General features: G+C 41.8%; 1 protein-coding gene across 1 annotated transcript in view; it reads right to left on the bottom strand.

The window, feature by feature from the left end:
- Window positions 1–233: 233 nt before the first annotated feature.
- PFDN1 (prefoldin subunit 1) overlaps window positions 234–17,560 on the bottom strand; it is a 38,837-nt gene continuing 21,510 nt past the window's right edge. Inside the window, exon 4 of the mRNA XM_063129703.1 lies at window positions 234–510. Coding sequence (XP_062985773.1) covers window positions 427–510 — 84 coding nt within the window. The 3' untranslated portion in view covers window positions 234–426. The remainder of the gene's footprint in view (window positions 511–17,560) is intronic.

Genomic DNA, 17,560 nt, shown 5'->3' with positions numbered 1-17,560 from the left:
CTGAGGCGTAAACAAACAAATGTAAAATGCCTTTGCAGAAAGCTCATCTTATTGGTGATGGTGCAGAGTATACAAAGATGTGCCCCCACCCAGTTCCATTCACAAGTTGCAGCTCTGTTTCCAACAGAAAAGTCTGGAAAGCTGGAATCTCTGAGAAGTACCATCGTGCTGCTGGAAAATGGAAGACACACTTCAAAGGCCCACCACCAACCTCAATAGAGAAGCTAGGCCAGGTCTGGCAGCCACAGTATGTGACCAAGGTAGAATTTATTGGTACATCAAAATACAGGTTTGACTCGATGAAGCTACATAACTGAGGTTCTTCATGTCTTCGACATGCAGAGATCTGCAGCACAGGAGGCTTCCAGCATGCTCTGCTTTCAAGGATTCATTCCTATGCAAGGATTGCATTCTTTGTTGCGTTCCTTATTGCGTTCTTCTAGCCATGAGCATCTCCCGGATGTTATCTTCAGCTTCTTTGACACTCCGCTCCAGGTACGACTTTCTCTGCTAAAAGCCAAAAAACAGAAAAGAAAGAAAAGAAAGGAGAATAAAAGGTAGAGGGTTAGAGGAATGTGTGTACTTCCAGTACCAGGAAAGCAACTAGAGCTCTCTTCTGCAGAGACCGAGGAAGCACTATGAGACACAGTTTTGAATAATACTCAGTGTTTTTAGGGAAAAAATCCTGCTAGGCATTAAAGGAAATCAAACTCCACTTTGGATTTAGCACAGTACTAAAAGAGATAAATGCTAATACTAATCTAAAAAGATACTTTACAGAAATTCCAAAGTTGAAGTCATGTTGGGGTTTAAAGTGCCACAAGACACTCTTATTTTTTGCTACAAGAGACTAATACATTTATTTATGACAAGCTGGGGGGAGGGGTGGGCATATGTACACCCCAAGCACAGAGGAAAAAAGGGGAAAGTGTTTAAATAATATGAGTCGAAAAGGTCCAGCAACGCAAGATGTAAAGTGCATGTTAAGGCTCCAACATATCCTGATGTGGGTGACCCTGTTTCACTTTTGATACTTCTAGAGAACTGTGAGATAGCGAACTTAAGCCTGGAGCACCTCCACTCTTTCCCACCATTTTCTGTGGGGAATAATGAAAGGTAAAGGACGCTTAATTCTCCCACTCCTTCCCTTCCCCTCTGGGAGCCTAACATGCCTGCCTCGCTCAGGACAACAGAAATCAAGCTGAGCCTCTGGTCCGCTCCAAGGATTTCACTGCATGTACCTACTTGCACTGATTGAATTCTGATATTTTCCCCTTACATGCTGGATCATCATAGCATGCACCCATCACCAGCAGACAAGGAACATCTCTGCTCTTAATATGGAAACAGTCAAATGACCACACATCCAAAAACGCAGAAATGTTGCTTGCGAAACAGAAGCACTCCTGAAATACAGCTTTTAATATAAAGCTTCCTCATAAGAGAAGAGTGACATTGTTTTCAATCCACTGTTTCAGTCAAATGAACATACGACTCTACACTAATGACTGCATTTTTAAGCTGAATGAAATCCAACATTCATTGTTAGGAAATCTTGACTAAAGCATCCTTAAGCAATGTTACAAATGAGTAAAAGAGGGGATGGTTGACACGTCATCAAAATATTCCTGTTCTGGCAGCTGAAAACGAGGTAGATGATGATTTATACAGATCTCTACGCATCACTGCTGACTTCTCCTGAGCTGGTACAGCAGGCACCTACACACAGTTGTGGATGGTCTGGTACACACCGTCTCAGATGGCAGGGGACATGGTGGGGAGGGGGAAAAGTGGGATGACAAGGAACCAGAGAAGGAACTAGAGATTCACAGAGGGCTTTTATTGTACCTAAGTAGCATTTCCTATTTGTTTAAAAACTACCAGCATTTCTACTGCAGTCTTCAACTCCAAAGAGTGACAAATAATTAAAACTAACAATGTAAAGTGTAAAATTGCCATTACACTAAAATAAAAGAGAACGTCACAGCGCATTAGTGACAGCAGCTATGTTACAAAATCCCATACTATTAAGAGAAAACAGTATTGAAAGGTCGGGGCACGCTAAGTAGTCTTCATCTGGCACTGAAGAAACAGTCGGTGCCCAGTGAGACTCTCCGATGAAAGGATTTCAAAGACGACGTGCCACCACTGAAAAAGGCTTTTAAAATTAGCGGTCAGTCTTTTGCCATTTCTATTCTCTTGTTCGTATATCTCAAAAAGCACAGAAGGCAGGAAAGGTATGGGGCAGGCAAGAACATGGCTGAGAGAGAAACATGTACGTACACAACGATTCCCCTTTCCCTGGTGAAACAAACAGTGGTGGGATCACCACATTGTTTCCACAGTCGGTATTAATACCTTCTCAACAAAAAGCAGTACTGTCTTTCCAGTACCACTTGCCGGCCCTCTCCAACTCTTACGACTTTTTCTAGTTACACCATCCAGAAAACAGCTAACACACTGAGGCAAACTGAAGAGAGCTTCAGCTATTGGGTGGTATAGAAATGCAATAAATAAATTCCCACCCACCTTACCCAGTGGGATCCTTACCCAGTGGGATGCCCACACAACATCCCAGCTATGTCTAAAGGCTGCCACAGAGTATGAGCGAGTTATGTATTCCAGCTACCCTGAGAGCCTGGTGTAATTATTTCCCTCTTCCTAGCAAAGGGATGAGGAACGTCTCGCTCATGGGCATAATCTGGCCTGTGGGAGTTCCCGATTCAGCCCCCTCTGCTCACCATGGAGGATTATGGGGGCCTGAGCAGGAGGGGTGGGAGAGGAATCTGTGTTATCTCTGATCTGTGGTTGAAGATAAAGCAAAGTTCCCCTATGTGCTGCTCCTCCTCCCAATTTGGAGGGAGAGTGACATGGAGGGGAATCCCTGCTTCATATCCTTCACAGAACAAAGATAACAAGAGAGATTCCCATTACTTAGTGAGCAACTCAACTTCCCAATGAGTGTTTCTTCCCCAGTCAAAGCCAGGCATGAAGGGTTCTACTTCACTCCGCCTGAGTTTTTCCTGGTTAGTTAAGCTGACTCATTCCCCTGAGTGAAGGGGACTGGAGCAACTCAGCCCAATAGGAGAAGGGGCAGGGCAGGGCAGGCAAAGCCACTCCAACCGATGCACCAGGCAGATCATCCACATGGCGCTTTGGATGGGGCGGTTTCACTGTGTTTGGGCCTTTCCCAATGGAGGAAGCCAACGTGGAAGCTAAGCTAGGTCCCTGGCCAAAGCGCTGAATGGATGATCCACCCAATGCCTTGGCAAGAGACCAAATGACACAGGGGGTGTAGCACCAACTTGATGTCAGGGGGTGTGGCTTTGTCCCCTGACATAATTTGTCCTCTGAAGGCCTGAAGGATGGACTCATGTGCCCCCCCACTCCACTCCTGCTCTAGCAGCTCCAATGTCTGATCCCATAACAGATGCCATCATCACAAAGCAGAAACATTTTCCAACTTTAAATTTATTTCCAGCTGAGCACATGGCAACATGAGTGACAGTCTATGCAACTATGCCATGCAAAAGAGCACAGAAATAGTGTTTATCCAAGGAGGAAACCCTATAACATATTTGAACTAATTTTCCAATATGACAATTATCGTTCATAAAAGCAAAGACATATATTTAATTGATGAGAAATATTGTGCAACATTATGACCCAAAATTTCAGGCAGAAGCATATCAGGTCACTGATATTATTGCTTTCTAGACCCAACTAGCTCAGAGAAAGGAAGTCCATCCAGTAGCTGTGCATAGGTGGCCAACGGCTGAAGGTGGCTTCATACTGCCAACAAGACCAAAGTTCAAAGCAAAGTTGACAAATATTTCTTTGTAATGAACCAACACACTGGGAACGCCTGCCTAGTCTTTCCTCACCAAGATTGTGTAAACAGAAATTGGCTCAATCTCAGTAACAAGAACTTCCGTGTAACCACCAGTTCATCTCCCAACCCAGAATTCTCAGCTTCCAGCCAGATTCAGGGCATGCGGACAGAAGGAAACATAGCCCGTCTGATTAGGCAACACGCTTATTCCCTCACATTATCTGCTAAGAACTGAATGGTCTGTTGCTGAGTCAGCCCTGTACAGCTTGTGACGAAGCTGAAGATATTCAGACAAGAGCTCCTGGCAGCCTGTCAAACGTCATGGGGGCCGGGGGAGCCATACTCAGCTTTATGGCTCACAACTTTTACTGGCCCTTAATCAAGTAGCCTACTGCTGCCCCTGCCACCCTGTTTTCTCGCTCCTACCAGATCAAAGCAATTTTCCTAATAAAAACTAAATAAATAGCTGCCACTCAAACAGGTATACAGAAAAGAGATCAAAGCAAGTCACCCTGTAGGAATTCCACACCCACAGGAAATACCCATGAGTCAGACTTCACAATGACTTGGCCTCTGAAAACCAACTGCAATTTCCTATCCTATCTGTCTTGCAAACAAGATATATCTATCCTGTAGCTAGGCCAGTAAATTAATTGACTCCCGATTCTTGCTTGTGTATATGCTGCAGTATTGATTTTTTAAGGCTTTTTAATATATATATATATATATATATATATATATATATATATACACACACACACACACACACACACACACACACACACACAAAGTTGTATATATCTATTGCAATGAATACATATGAAATGCAAATATATATGAAAATACAACTTACTAGCAATTTAGACATAGGCTTCAACAAGGATGCAGCATTGGTACGTTGGCAATGGGCATCTAGCCATTACAGCTTTTGCGCTCAAAAGTGTTCTGCTGACTTATGCTCAATCCATTTGAATGGAGCTTTTATCAACATCTGCCTTTGAGAACCAGAGCCTGAGCCACTTTAAGGAGTGTGTATCATTTCTTCCCTAAAACTGTCTTTCCACAGTTTATGACATTTGCTTTCCTTTCAGAGGTGCCAATATGGACAGTCTAGCCAGTTTCTTTCGGTCACAGATTTCAAGGACCAGCAGAATGCTGCTAGGCCTGGTCCAAAGAGGACGGATCAGCATCTCTGCATCTGTAGAGCTAAATGGCAAAGTCAGCTTCCCTTTCTGAGGATGCACTGGCATCACATTTTGAAGTGTCAGCCTGTTAGATGCTCTTAATCAGATGCCTTCATCCATGAAGACTTGGAATCCTCGGGCATGATACAATTGCCTCGAATAAAAACTCCTGATGTCAAGTGTCTTGTGACACCGTCTTAAAAAAAATGTCTGGCCTGGAGTTTCTGAATCTCTAAAGTTAACACTTCTCATTTTTGACATTCCTCTGACACTGTGTGTGAACACTCTTCGGGAAAGTGATCATCCTATCTTGAGGCATAGCTGGCCACACTGGTTTATGAGGAGAGCACTCCTCAAAGGGGGGGGCACTCCTGTCCCTCAGTGAGGTGTCAGACAGGAACAGTGTGAGGTTACTGTGCCTCTCTGCATAGCTGGCTGCCGCCACCATTGGAATGCTTAAAATTGCCCACATAGTCCCAGCTCAATGGGAAGGGGACCTGGATGCAATCTTGTAAGAGCAACAAAGTAAAATATTCTTAATTATTCCTTAATCTATGAAGTTTATTTATTTAGAAAATCTGCAGTTTGATTTTAAATTAAATGATTTTTCAATGAAGAAGATAATAAAATAACAACAGGAATAAATAATAACAGGACATCATTACAGTAAGAATGAGAAGTCTGAAATGCGACATCATTCAAGTTAATTGGACTGAACTCAAAGGAAGTGAATTGCCCTGTAAACCCATATAAAGGCATACATAACATGCAATTGCACACCTCAGTTCTCCTCTATTAGGAGGCTGAATAAGCACACATTCCCTCAACCTTAGACAAATTTTAATCAACATGCCAATTTTCCTCTTTCCAAAACTACTGATACCAGTCTGTTCCAGTTATTTCATGTGTTTCTCTAAAGAAAAGTGAGCTCTTAAACAGGGCAAGTTCTTAACATTTACCAGCATCAGATCAAAATAAATCAGGGAAGAATCCAACTAGATTTTCTAATATTCCAGACTCTGACCAAGTTGTCTGTGTTGCAAGGCATATAAATAAGCAACTGAAGATAGACCAATACTATCAAGTTACTTATTTGTCTAGTGATTTCACTGTAGCACCTCAAGATGATATCTGCAGTAACGACTCTGATATGCTGGCATGCAAGACTTTTTTTTTACTGAAACATCTTTGGTTGGTGAAACCTAAATGAAGGCTTTCAAAATGCCTGACCTTTTGGCAAAAGTTAAAGACAGAAAGTGCAGTCAGGACCAAGGCAGCAACACCCCAAATCAAATCACTGGGTAGATCATCACTTAATATGGAGCTGTGAAGCCATGGATTTCCCGTGTGTGTGTGTGTGGGGGGGTACTATTGTCAGAGAGCTTCTGAGAAAGTTGGACCCTTTGTTGTTTCTTGGGTAGATCGAGTATCTGGACAGCACCTTTCCACCTGAAAATGAAAGGCACAATCTGGTTATAATATAATAATGATGGGTTTTATCTGCATTTGCAGGGTAATTTTTTTAAGTGTTTACAAACTCATGGTGGGGGGATAACCTTTTTGGAAATAAGACCTGTGTAAAAATTCAATAGAACTACTGTCCAAAGGAGCAGCTCCTCCCTGTGAAACACCAGAGACCTGGATAAAGTCACAAGGAGACCCAGCAACTTGACATCACTGTGATTAGGAGTCTTGAGTGCCATCAACTCCACATACATGGAATCCAAATGGCAAGGTGTTGATGAGCCAGATGAAGCATACATGAAGAAACACTGTTTGATGTAAATGGTCAAAGAAAAGCTGTTCCCATAAGGAACTGTTTCCTAAAAGAATGGTGAGACCATGAGGGGATCCAGAATGCTGGAGAGGGTAGTAGTCTCTTTGGAGAACGGGGAAGTAAGCCCTGCTCTATACCTCCATTGAGAATAGCAAATACTTCTTCTAAGGGAAGCCCGGAAAGCTCTGAACCCTCATTAAGAAAAGCTTCCCAGGTTGTCCTATAGGTTCAAGTAGACAATGAGTCCTGTGAAGCCAGAAGATTGTTGACCACCTTCACTGAATAGACAACACCAAGGAACTGGTACCACTTAACCTAAACAGTTAGGTGGAACCAGTTCACTTCTGGTGACATATTGGTCAACGAGGTATCTGGGCTGAGAATGCTGGCAATCTCCAGCACTGTATGCCACTGACAGCTCCACTATATCTGGCAACTATCTGGCCAGTGTATACCTAACCCACTTTCTCTAACTGGATCACCTGGATCACCCCAGAAAAAAGAGCTGTGGATGGAAAGGCAGATTAGAATTCTGTGGTCTAGTGTTGTTCCTGTACAAGGAATTAGAAACCACTGCTAGACCTTTTGGTTGACAGAGAGAGGAGAGGAGGCACACCTGAGAAGCTTAAAATGTTCTTGTGATGTTTAGGAGACCTGACCTTTGGGCACCCCTCAATATGGTCTATGCTAAAAAAAAATGGACTATGCTCTGTCTGCTGAACCACCCACCCAATTGCCTAAACTTCCCTAGATGTGCTCTGCAGATAAAGAAATTGAACATTGGAGCACAAGAGTGTACAGCTCATGAGCATGTGGTTCCTTGCCTACTGACATAGATCTTGGCAATGGCATTGTCATTCTTTATTGAGAAGAGAGATCCCTTCTGGCAAAAGGCACAAGAGTGAGTCTGACATCTCCAAGGCCAACCCCACACCAGCTGGGTTCCCGCTTAAGTTGTTCAATCCACAGAGACGTGGAACTGAAGACGAGGCTGAAAAAATTATCCCTGTGGCAAGATGGTTGTCTGCAAGCCACCAACAGTGACTTTCATACATGGATGGAACAAAAATATAAAGCTGATGCTATTGTTGACAGATCCCTGGGAGAAATAGGGAGCAATCACAGTAGTATCTATTGTTTTTAAATTATATATTGTTTTAATTTGGATCATGGTTTAATTTGTTTTTAACTATGTATATTTATTGTTTATACTGTATGTTTTTATCTGTACGCCGCCCTGAGATCTTAGTGATATAGGGCGGGATATAAATATTTTAAATAATAATAGTCTGAAATGAAATCTGGTCCATAGACTGTTCACCTGGATAGAGACTGAGTTCACTAAAACAGAAGATCCAATCCATGAGGGACCAAACTGGGCAGACAACTTGTGAAATTTTGTACATGTTCCGTACCAAAGAACAGGTACTTGCAGGCATTATGATAGATGATGTATGTCTGCTAATGAAGTTATGATATCACAGTGTTTGGAGTAAGACTTTGCAATCTTGGGGCTGACAAGCAGGAGAAATGCAGCTGCATCCCTTAAAATAACTGGGAAGATTATAGGATGTTAACCTTTTCATTGCCTTTAAAATGAGACCCATTGACCAGTCTGTCTGAAATATGGCAGATATAATGCCAGGATTTTGTGGGGAGGGCATGACAGGTTGTAGTAGAATGCCTGAATATTCCATGCCATTTGATGGAAAACACCAAAGTTACTGGCAGTAGAATACTGCCTAGATCTGCCACTGGAATTAATCAGGAAACAAAAATGAATAGGAACAACAAATGAATTCATTTTGAATTAGTTGTGACAATGAATTTAAAAGTGAATAAATGACAAAAGCAAAGTAACTAAAGAATTTTTTTCTGGCTCATCTTTATTCCCTATGTCAGGATGTCCTCCTCTGAAGGACAATTAAACCCACCCTTTCATTGCATAGGCTCATCCTAGGTTCTGTTCTTAGTCATGTTAGCATGTCAGGATCTTGAAAATGTTAACATAGACAGACAAGAGACAGACATAAAGCTAAGCCAAAGCTGTGTGCCCTTAAAAATAACTGGTTTCTAAATCCAGATTTTCTACTATGCCAAAGTCCTTTCATAACTAAAAACTCTGCTTTAAGAATACAGAGCAAAGCTAAACTCTGTTCAAGTCTGATGATTTTTAAAAGTTATGACTTTTGCACTGCTTGTCCTAAGTGTTTCTCCTGATTTTGAAATCTTTTGTATACATGAAAGCCAAGACATCAAAGTCAAATAAGGGTCAATAAAAAGCCAAGCCTTTCGGCACATACCTGTCTGAACTTTTACGTGCCCAGCAGTTATGTATAATATAGAGCGGAAGAAGCCTTCCTTGTATATTAACATATAGCTGCAAGGAGAATAAAAGTTCTTTAAAACAGAGGGGTGTGGGCCAAACAGGAAGTTGTGATGCCTGATCTCCACATACCTGAAAGCAAAGGTGTGTTTCATCACGATGATTCAACACTTTGTCAGATATGTACCAAGCTAATGACATGAGGCCCTGCACAATCTGTTTGAACATGTCCAGCCCCTTCAAGTTCGAAAGGGAGAAAAAATCTATGAGATTATTCCGATTTCATGCAGAGTGGGTGAGGAACAACCAGGAGTAGGTTGGATGGCCCATCCTATGACATAAATACAAATAATATTGATTCTGTGAGTAGAAATTACTCATGTGATGACTGACAGATTTTAGCCTAGAGCAACAAGTGAGTGGCTCTTGTAGATAAAATGCATGACCTGTAGCAAATTAGGCTATGTAGAAACGTTACAGGTCTAGTACTCTGCAGTGGAGTTCGCATTTCGTTGCTCTGATGCCAGGGTGCACAAAGTATAAGACTTCATCTCTAAAACCCATTATATAAGGCAGCTAAGAAGAAAGGGATTACAAATCATCCATTTGCCCGCAATTCCCATCCAATATCGAGTTCCCCTTGCTTTAGATGCAAACTGATTTGTGCTCTGTTGTGATCCCTAAACCTATGTTAAGGACAGTCAATTTCATCAACAAAGAGTACACAGAGACATGGAGTACTTCTGCTTTTCAAATTGTGGACTTTCAGGTGAAAGTCATTTTGCAGATATCCAGAGACATTTTCCTTAATTTTGAAATTTAAAAATATCAACCTTGTTGAGTGTGCGTGAGAGAGAGAGAGAGAGACAGAAGAGGAAGAGGTCATAATACCAAAATATTAATTTGCTTAGGGAGCAAACCTCCTTCACATGGTCTTGGCCTCAACAAAACATACATTTCCTGCTAAGTCAGTGAGCTGACATGCATTCTGGAGAGGGGGTGGAGCAGGCACCTCAGCACTACCACTGACCTCATGGACATCCTTGGAATGGAAGGGAGCGCACACATCCCAAATGCTAAATTTAAAAAATCAGAAAACTCACATCACCCATTGGGAATGTTATCATGATTGTACAGCTGTGTCAACATAAGAATGCCCGGATTAAAATATTGGTGGAATATAACTGCCAAGAGACAGGTGTGTTGTTTTGGTATGGGGAGGGTATATTTTGTGAATAGTCAATTTTACTTAGCTGTGCGGGAAAGTTGGCTTGTTTTAAAAGCCTTCTCCACTGGAAAGTTACAAAAGGATGGAAATAACACAGAGATAAAACTTATTTTCCAAAAACATTGTTAAGACAAATGCGACCTCAGTACACCCTTTTAAAGCACTGATTTTGCAAGTAAAACACTAAAATAGAAAGACTTTATTTTCCATTTATCATATTCATAAACCCCTCCAAAAAATCAAGATACAAAACACTGACAGTAAAAAAAGAATATAATTTTAAAATTAAAACATGTTAAGAGTTATTTTAAGATGATATACAGCTGAGAGAAACCCAACTTGGCAAGATGTTGAAATTGTGGGCAGAGAGATCTGCCTTATTACTAATTTTCAGGCCCATAAAACTGTCATTATTTTGAATGCACACTCTAAATTAATTGCAATGTCCTGCCAGCTTTTAACATCTGTCATTCAACCTTGCCAAATAGATGGCATTTTTAAGCATAAGATATATTATTGCACCTTTGAGCCTTAGGAGGAATGTGTGATCATCATACTTTTACTGTGAACCCAATGTTTCTACCAATTATTTAAAATACAAATAGCAAAACGTGAGAAAACGACGTTATTTCATACCTATGATGTAGCAAAGAATGCTATAGTATCTTAGAGGATGTCCTGGCAGCTCCTTAAGCCTACAGGAAGGGACTACCTAATTTCTTACCATTGTAAGCCACTCTTGGAGCCTTTTTCATTAAATGGCAGAATAAAAATAGAAATAAATAAATAAATACACTAAAAGGTCCCCTTGAGCTTCTTGTGAGAATAGGAGAATGGATGAATCTTTGAGGAAGGAAGCCTCTGAGGAGAGAATGTAATAGTTTGGCCAGGAATGGATATTGAAATAACATACCTGTAGGTTACCCAAAAGAAGACTAGTTGTAAAGTCGAGGAGTTTAAGGAAGAAAGTCAGCACTGGTCCAGATGGTTCCAGCTGAGTTCTCAAGGCAACTACAATTTGGGGTTGTTGGTTGGGGAGCGGGTTGGCATTGTCTACAAGCATGCTTTCTCCTTTAGTTCATAATCAGGGCAAAACGCTGGCAGTTTGAAATGTATGTTCCTGTTATTGGAGGCCAGAAACAGATGGCAGATTCTGATGCCTAACCAATTCCCAGGTTGAGCTACTGGACCCAAATAGGATTGTTCTGGGGGATCTGAACAATCATGCCAAGGTTCCTTTGTCAGAGCAACATGTTAAAGCCCACACTGGATTCATTGTCCTGCGTTCATTGTTCTGCATTAATCCAGCATGTGGATAGAGGTCATTGGTCTGAAGACAGGGGGATGGGGTGGGATCATGGGATCACCCTTGTCCTGTATAGACTGGCACACTGTAAAGGGTCAGAGAGCTGGAAGGCTGATTAGAATAATCCTCTGTGATAAAATGTTTTCCTAAAATAATTATCTGGTTGCGAGGGGGGTGGGGAGGAATCTGACAATAAATCTCAGTATCCTGAAACAGCCTTACAATGAGAAGTACTTCTTCCAGTCTGTAAAACATGACCGCTCCTAAACATCTCTCCTGCTATTCAAAAAGATGCCCAGACAACACAGTCACTATTCAAACCTGAAGAAATTATTTCTGGTGGCACCTATATCTCATTGTCAGGAGTGATTGTCACCTCTCTTGGGGCCAAAATAGACAAGATCTCGCAGTATCTTCATGTTTACCTAAACGCAGCCACAGTGGCTCTGAATCTGATTATGACAATGGCGCTAAAGGAGCACACATTTAACTTTCCCCTTACCATGCTATTTCCCCAATCTAGATCTTCTTCCAAAATTATCAGAAGCACAGTAGAAAGACCAAGGGAAAGTGTGGTTGCATGGAAGTCGAACTATAAGCAAGCACAATAGGTGAAATACAATACATTTACTGTCATATGGCACAATAGTTAAGTAAAGTGCCTTCACCTGCAATTTCATGCTTTTTCGTACATGAATAAATTTATTAGAGCCTTCCCCTTATCCTAAACTAAAGGTTTTTTCATCCTAGGGTAATAAATATATACTTAAAGGGAAAATCTAGGTTCTAGTCCTCACTCGGCCATGAAACTCAATGGGTGCCTTTGGGCAAGCGCCCCCTCTCAAACAAGGAGCTTGCCCCCTGGCATTGCTGGACTCCTGTCACTACTTGAAGAAAAGTAATGATATATTATCATCTCTGTAGCTCTTCAAACAGTTCAGCTGCAGCTCCTGATCCAACAAAGGCTATGCATTTTGCAGCTGGCACAGACTGGGTTCAGACGTCACAATAACCCACAATAGGTTAAATAGGCCACAATGGTTTAAGCCATTGTGGGTTATAGTGTCAGCTGTCAGGTACTTTTAATCCACATTTATTTGCCCAAAATAAACCACTCTGATAACCCATGGTCTGCAGTAAGGGTTATTTAAACCATTATGGCTTATTGTGTAGTCTGGTGTTCCACAGTGGTTTAAAGCAGAGGTCCCCAACCTTTTTCGCACCAGGGACTGGTTTCGTGGAAGACAATTTTTCCATGGACCCGGGGGGGGGGGGGGTTGAGGAGATGATTTTGGGAAGCCACGCCCACCCACCCCACTCCAGTGTCCTGGCTTCGCTTCGGCTGGGTGTCCAGCCAAAGTGAAGCCAGGACGCTGGGGCGGGCGGGCAGCTTCGGAACAGTGCGCACGGAAGTCGCTCTCCCAGAGTGGCTTCCAGCCGAGCGCACCATTCCGAAGCCGCCGCCCCCACCCCAGCGTCCTGGCTTCACTTCGGCTGGGCAGGCAAGATAGCGCCCTGTGCCCAGGTACACTGGGGTGGGGGTGGTGAAAGCAGCTCACCTGCACGGCCCGGTTCCTAACAGGCCACGGACCAGTATCGGTGCGTGGCCCGGGAGTTGGGGACCCCTGGTTTAAAAAGTGATTTAAAGATCACCTTCAGAGTTCCTTGGCAAGAGCAGTCAAAACCACTGCCGCCGCTCTGCTTCAGCTAGCAGATCTGTTTCTGAGATCTGACTAGCAACAGATTGAGCCTAGTAGCGTCAACGCAGTATTAAGCAAGCCTAGTTCCAAGCGAGCAAAAAAAGTAAAACAAGCTGCTTTGTATGTCAATAAACAACTTCTTCCTTTTATTTCTATGTTGTTATTTCTAGGTTGTGATGTGGCTCAAGCTTGAGTCTTTGTTAATTCTCTGATTAATAAACTTCAATAAAATTATGGGAGATGAAAAGATGTTTGCAGAAGGAAATTCAAACAGAACGTGACAAAGAAAAGAGAAAACGCTGTATCCCAAAACAATTTCAAAGCTATGTTACTGAATTAAATACAGCAGAAAGTATCCAAAAACTTATCATGATTTTAGAATTAAGGTGTTCTTTCTTGTTGATCACACTATTAGCGAACCTAAGAGAAGGTTTACAGACAACTGCAATGTTTTGAATGGGGTTAGTGCTTTCAATCCCAAGTGCTATTACATTCTTGATCCGGAAAAACGTAGACCATTTGCAAGACATTCTAGCAATGACATGGATGGATTTGAAGAAGAATGCAAAAAAATAATAATCCAAATGTCCTAGAGAGAATAAGAACTGACACAATAAACCAAATGCTTAATCTTCAAGAAGAACTGAAACTGTCTTTCAGAGAACTACACAGACTGTGAGCCATAACTGTCACGATTCCTCCATTAAGTACCGGACGTGAATAAATATTTTCATTCCTGCAGCAAATTAAGATCTACTTGTAGTACAGGTGATGGATGTCTAAGTAACATTGTTATACTGGCAAATGAAAAGAAACTATCAAAAGCCCTTGATTTTGAAACTGTCATCTGTAATTTTGCAGAAGTGCACAAGAATGCATATATTCAACTTCTTCAGATCGACATACTCCTCCATTCCCTCTCAATGAGTGACAGTCTAATCACAAGATATGGCTATTTAGAAACACAACAACTTGCATTGGATTTCTTAGGTGTACAGGGCCCAGTTTGCTCTTATTTTCCTTACGCTGAGAGTCTACATTCCTGGTTCCGTCTGCACTGGTTCAAAAGTAACTGTTTTCTAAAGGAATTGTTCTGTCTATGAAATCTGTATGTCAAAGAAATGTTTGTGTCGTGACTCTTACCTTGTTTGAAAGCCTTTTTCCATACTGAATTTAGTTACTACATGCTATATAAAAATGTTACTAAATTAATCAATATAGGACTTATTTTTTAAAAAAAACCGTTTAGGATAGCAGTTTTAGCATGAAATGTATCACTATTTTTCTTTCAGAGATCATAACATGTCTGACACAGCTCACCCACCTAGAAATATACTTTGGCCCTTCTGTGCACAACCCCCCAACCTTTTCTTCTGCAACTGCCACTGGTTGTGAGGAGAAAATAGAGTGGAGAACCTTGTAAGCCAACTGGAATTCCTTGGAAAAGGAAAAAAGGCGGGATATAAATATAATAAATAAAAGCTTCCACTCTAATGTAATTCTGAACAGTTTCTTCATGCAGTTTGTTACTGCTGAATGTATTCTCTGCTAGCACACACTTGAACTTAGCTGGTGCAGATTTAAGATCTAAGACTGGTCCAAGTTCTACAAAAAGCCATTGAATCTCCATGTGCTCTAACTGCACTATGTGGTTGACTTCTAGGAAATGTGCAATAGTTGTATGTGAAAGTGCGATATGGCTGCAAGAAAGGCAAATGCTATTTTGGGCTGCATTAATAGAAGTATAGCTTCCAAATCACGTGAGGTACTGGTTCCTCTCTATTCGGCCCTCGTTAGGCCTCATCTAGAGTATTGTGTCCAGTTCTGGGCTCCACAATTCAAGAAGGACGCAGACAAGCTGGAGCGTGTTCAGAGGAGGGCAACCAGGATGATCAGGGGTCTGGAAACAAAGCTCTATGAAGAGAGACTGAAAGAACTGGGCATGTTTAGCCTGGAGAAGAGAAGATGGAGGGGAGACATGATAGCACTCTTCAAATACTTAAAAGGTTGTCACACAGAGGAGGGCCAGGATCTCTTCTCGATCCTCCCAGAGTGCAGGACATGGAATAACGGGCTCAAGTTAAAGGAAGCCAGATTCCAGCTGGACATCAGGAAAAACATCCTGACTGTTAGAGCAGTAGGACAATGGAATCAGTTACCTAGGGAGGTTGTGGGCTCTCCCACACTAGAGGCCTTCAAGAGGCAGCTGGACAACCATCTGTCAGGGATGCTTTAGGGTGGATTCCTGCATTGAGCAGGGGGTTGGACTCGATGGCCTTGTAGGCCCCTTCCAACTCTGCTATTCTATGATTCTATGAAGGCTACTGCTGCTGTAAACTGCCCAGAGAGCTTCGGCTGTGGGGCAGTATATAAATGTAATAAATAAATAAATAAATTGATGAAACTTGTTTTTTCTTGGGAGTGAAGTCACTTCCAAAACAGGGGCAGAATGATGGGTCAGAAATTGCCTCTAATCTTCTCCTTTAGTACAGGGAACTCACGCCAGCCAATTTAATTTCCCTGGGCCAACCTTCCCCAATTTGGTGCTCTTCAGATATGTTCAACTGCAACTCCCGGCATCCCCAAACCAGCCATGTTACTGGATACTAATAGATCTTTAAATACAGAGGATGATCGCATAGACAGAAGATGATGCCTCAAACAAACCCTTTTACATATCAGTATCTGGGATCTAGGGCATTTTGCTGGACCCCTTGCAGATGCGGCAGGTCTCCACGGCATGGCAGAGTACGTTGCCATCAGGGAGTATACCATCACTAAACATGTTTTAAAACATTTGTTGGAGCCGTAAGATAGGAGACCAGCAGTTGGATAGAAAACTGAATCTTTAACTTGCTGAGCTAGTAAAATGTTAACCATCGCAGTACTGGAGAGATGCTTAAAAATGAACACATGAAATAGAAATGTGGTGGGTTCCCTGTTACTTGAAACATTTCAACAAAACTAGATGCCTTTCTAAAATGAATTATTAAATCTAAGCAGTAAATCTAAATTTAACAGCAGAATAATCAGATGAAATTCTCTTTTCATTTGTTAAGCAAGAACCCACTTTAGATTATAAGCCTTCTAAAACCCATCAAGAGATGACCTTCATAGGCTGGAACAGTACCATGGCAATTTCTAACATTATCTTAGAAGCAGCATAGAAAGAATTGGGATCTTTGTATTCCTATGGTTTCATAGGACAAGAATTCTGGTTGAAGCGAAGAGTACAGCAACTCAGCTATGCCCTTCATATGCACAATAAAGGCCTGAGAAGCATGAAGCATAAAGCAACAGACTTGAAAGCGTTTTCAAAACAGTAATCCCATTTATTAAAAATGGCAACAGGCCTTGTCTTTCTCCCCACACCCTACCCTTTCATATGGCAAATATAAATCCAGCAAATTGCTGCAGTGCAGAAACCCACCTTATAGCAGCCTCCTCCTTGTTATTTTTAGCCACTTCATCCGACAACGCCCAACAACTAAGCAGACGGAGGATAGTAATGGGGAGAGAGGATTATCAAGTACTAGCAGTGAAAGTACGCAGCCATAATCACTTCCTCCCATAAGGAGGAATGAATGTTTTCCATGTCTTTAGAACATTCCAAAGTTGCTTTCTCTGAAAATGTCATATTTAAACACAAAATTTAAAGGAAAACCACAATGAAAAGATATAATGCTTCCTGAAACAATGTTGTTGGACCACTTGTGGCTTATGTTTCCTTAAAAACAAGGGAGGAAAAATATGATGACATACATTTATCTGCCAGCATTTTTGAGCAAGAAAGGAGCTGCTGCCTGTTAGAATGCTTCCAAAATAGATCCCATCCACCCACCTACACCCCTATACAAACCTTAATAAAACATTCCAAAAACATGCACTGTTATCAAGGCTGTGGAAGAGTACACATTTCAGCAGGTAGAAAGTTGCCCAAGTTCAGTCATAGCGCATATTCTTTGCACATGGAAGGTCCCAGGTTCAACCACCAGCATCTCTGGTGACAAAGGCGTGTATGTCGTAGGGCTGCGAAAGGCTTCTGCCCAAGACCTTGGAGAGCAGCTGCCAGCTGGACTATACTGGGCGATCAGACCAAGGGTCTGATTCCGCCTCAGTGGGTTTATATAACTTGCTCATCCAAACTTCCCAAAGCTTCTCCTGGACCTTTTTCAGTGGATCTTTTTGCATCTTCTGCCTCTCCATT

Source organism: Elgaria multicarinata, chromosome 7, assembly GCF_023053635.1.
Source record: "Elgaria multicarinata webbii isolate HBS135686 ecotype San Diego chromosome 7, rElgMul1.1.pri, whole genome shotgun sequence".
Lineage (NCBI taxonomy): Eukaryota > Metazoa > Chordata > Lepidosauria > Squamata > Anguidae > Elgaria > Elgaria multicarinata.
The sequence above is the reverse complement of the archived record's forward strand: the minus strand, read 5'-3'. Positions and strand labels throughout refer to the sequence as shown.